Source organism: Nycticebus coucang, chromosome 2, assembly GCF_027406575.1.
Source record: "Nycticebus coucang isolate mNycCou1 chromosome 2, mNycCou1.pri, whole genome shotgun sequence".
NCBI lineage: Eukaryota > Metazoa > Chordata > Mammalia > Primates > Lorisidae > Nycticebus > Nycticebus coucang.
In genome coordinates, this window is record NC_069781.1 from 77,650,765 (window position 1) to 77,653,832 (window position 3,068).

The 3,068-nt window shown below is 44.3% G+C and overlaps 1 protein-coding gene across 1 annotated transcript; it reads left to right on the forward strand.

The window, feature by feature from the left end:
• The first annotated feature begins 2,246 nt into the window (after window positions 1–2,246).
• Window positions 2,247–2,509, forward strand: LOC128575118 (mitochondrial pyruvate carrier 1-like). The gene is made up of 2 exons (XM_053576479.1): window positions 2,247–2,424; window positions 2,469–2,509. The coding sequence occupies exons 1-2, from the start codon at window positions 2,247–2,249 to the stop codon at window positions 2,507–2,509; spliced, it is 219 nt and encodes a 72-aa protein (XP_053432454.1).
• The last annotated feature ends 559 nt before the right edge of the window (window positions 2,510–3,068 follow it).

Below are 3,068 nucleotides of genomic sequence, written 5' to 3' on the forward strand. Positions count from 1 at the left end.
CAGCAGCACGGATATAGTGATGCATGTGGAAGCAGAAGGGTGTGGTGGAGAGAGGGATTCTTGGGAGAGAGGAATGCATGGTGACAGTGCCCAGTGGGGAGAGGCACTGACCCCACTGTTCTGACTTTAGTGAGTGTACTTTGTTGACTCCCTTACTCACCAGAGGAGACCAGGCTCCAGCCCCTCAGGTTTAGAGGAGGGAACTGAGTGTGGATTCCTACTGTCAGTCTGCTTGAGACCTTTTGAACTCTCCCTTGTGAGCAGTGATTGTACTGCCTAGGACAATCCGATTAGAACTCTTGACCTGGGCTGTCCACCCCTGGACCCTCTGAGGTTGAGCAGTAGTTGTTTTCTAATGGGGAGGGACTGATTCTCCTCCTCTAGCTGTCACTGGTGAGAGGGGCACTGCAGTTGCTTGTTTCTTACCCCAGCTGAGATTTCAGCCTAATTCTGCAACTTATTAAGATTGGGTAGAGGCTGGCTGACTTCAAGACAGAGCCAGCTTGTACTATGTGACCAAGCAAGTCCTCAAAATCTCTGCTGCAGCTCTAAAAGTGACCTTTGTTAGGCTGTAGGGGAAAAGCCACAATCACAAGCCCCAGCTCATTGGTAAAGGGCTGATTAGCTCTACTTCCTGTGTCCCCCCAATCCAATCTCACCCTACCAGTTTTAGTTGCCAAATTGAGAAAACACTCATAGGGTGGAACCAGCAGAAGAACTCTGGCAACATGATCAATCAGAGTAGATCAACTCCCCCAAGGAATGACAAAGGAGATACAACAGAAGATGCCATTCATAGACAAATGGCTCAATTGTCAGAAATAGAATTCAGAATATGGTAAACAAGATGAATAGAATGGCGAAAAAGATGGAAATAGAAGTTCAAAGAGTAGTTCAAAAGTTGTCTCAAGAAATTAATGAATTCAAAGACAAAGTCACTAAGGATATGCACATAATGAGGAAAGAGATAGCAGAGCACAAGGAAGTGAAAAAGTTATTCAAAGAGCTTTGAAATACATTAGAGTCCCTCAGTAATAGAGTTGAGCAGGCAGGAAAAAGGATCTCAGTAATTGAAAACAATACTTTTGAACAATCCCAAGCATTCAAAAAGGCAGGAAAGAAAATGGAAAACAAGAACAGAACATTCCCTGAGTGAGTTGTGGGATCATTCCAAAAGATCAAATGTCCAAATTATAGGTATTCCTGAAGGAAAAGAGAATGGATCTTAAAGGCACAGATGCTCTACTTCAAGGTATTATGGAGGAGAATTCCCCAAGCACTACAAGAGATAACAGAAATTCAGAGAGTAGATAGTTTCAGAACCCAAGCAAGTTGTAATTCAAATAAAGCATCTCCTAGACACTTTGTAATTAACTTTGCTGAAGTTAATATGAAGGAGAAAATCCTGCAAGCAGCCAGAAGTGAGAAAAGCATTACCTACTAAGGGAGAAACATCAGGATTACTGCAGATCTTTCAGCCAAAACTTTTCAAGCTAGAAGAGGATGGTCATCAACCTTCAACCATCTAAAACAAAAAAACTTTCAGCTCAGAATCCTGTATCCATCTGAGTTTCATTTGTATGGAGAAATCAAATACTCTACTGACATCCACATATTGAGTGTCGGTGTCGCTCGGCCGCCGACCAGCAGGGACGAACACACCAACGCAGACAGCTTTCAGCAGGTTTATTATCGGGGGCAAGCAGCTTATCCGGGGAGAGCAGGATGGAAAAGCCCTAACCTTGTCCGGGGAGAGCAGGATGGAAAAGCCCTCTAACCTTGTCCGGGGAGAGCAGGATGGAAAAGCCCTCTCACCTTGTCCGGGGAGAGCAGGATGGAAAAGCCCTCTCTAACCTTGTTTACAGCACTCTGTATATATACTCTAGGACACATCCTGTTATTGCGGTTTCTTGACCTAGGTATCTCTCCAATGAGGGCAAAAGGCACGGGCGGCAAGGTTGTTGCCAGGGCGCAGCCTGCAAGCAGGTTTCCTAAAGTACGCCTCCGCCATCCTGTTTTTGTGCCTGATTGATACATTGTATAAGGGCCCTCCACAATTGAGGAAATTTGCCATAATTAAACCAGCTCATCAAGAAATACTCAGACCCAAGGGCCTGGCCGAGTGTCGTGAGGTGGGCCCACAGGGCAGCACACAGCCAGCAGCCACCAGGTCAGCTGGTTGTCATTGGGCTCTGAGGAACAGAGGCAGCAGTGGGGAGCAGGAGTATCTGGTGTCCGACACAGTCATGGCTGGCGCGCTGGTGTGGAAAGCAGCAGACTATGTCCAGAGCAAGGATTTCCAGGACTACCTCATGAGCATGCGCTTCTGGGGCCCAGTAGCTAACTGGGGTCTGCCCGTTGCTGCCATCAATGACATGAACAAATATCCAGAGATTATCAGTAAGCAGATGACATTTGCCCTCTGTTGCTATTCTTTGATATTTATGAGATTTGCCTACAAGGTGCAGCCTCAAAACTGGCTTCTGTTTGCATGTCATGCAACAAATGAAGTAGCCCAGGTCATCCAGGGAGGACAGCTTAAAAAAAAAGAAAGAAAGACTCAGACCCATTTTCCATAATGACCAGCACAATGGTCTACCACCAAAGTAAACTCACCCAGAATTTATCAAACAAAACCTAACTTCTGCAATGGTGAAAGGATTAAAAATATCCACTAGCTTTCGCCTCATTTACTTAATCCACGTATTAAGACATTTGTGGTCTATACTTGATAGATTTGACTTGTACCCTTGCAATCTACTCCATAGGTGTGGTTAATTAGTTAGATGTAAGCACTCCAATTTGTACAAAAAAAAAAAAAAACAACACCCTGAATCCCACAAAGGCATAAATTTATTCATGATCTATTATATATATGACTTAATAAAAGGAAGGGAATTCACTAGACCTTCAAAAAACAAGAGGACCAAAACACTACCATGCCTATCAATTCTCTCAAGTAATGTGAATGGCTTAAATTCTCCTCTAAAGAGGCACAGGTTGGCTGACTGGATACAAAAACTCAGGCCAAGCATCTGTTGCCCACAAGAAACTTATCTCAAAGGATA

What these genes read in the sequence shown, in the direction of transcription:
- LOC128575118 (XM_053576479.1), top strand. Translation starts at nt 2,247, where the DNA reads ATGGCTGGCGCGCTGGTGTGGAAAGCAGCAGACTATGTCCAGAGCAAG. An exon ending in GCAGATGACATTTGCCCTCT is followed by an intron (nt 2,425 to 2,468) that starts GTTGCTATTCTT and finishes TACAAGGTGCAG; the next exon opens with CCTCAAAACTGGCTTCTGTT.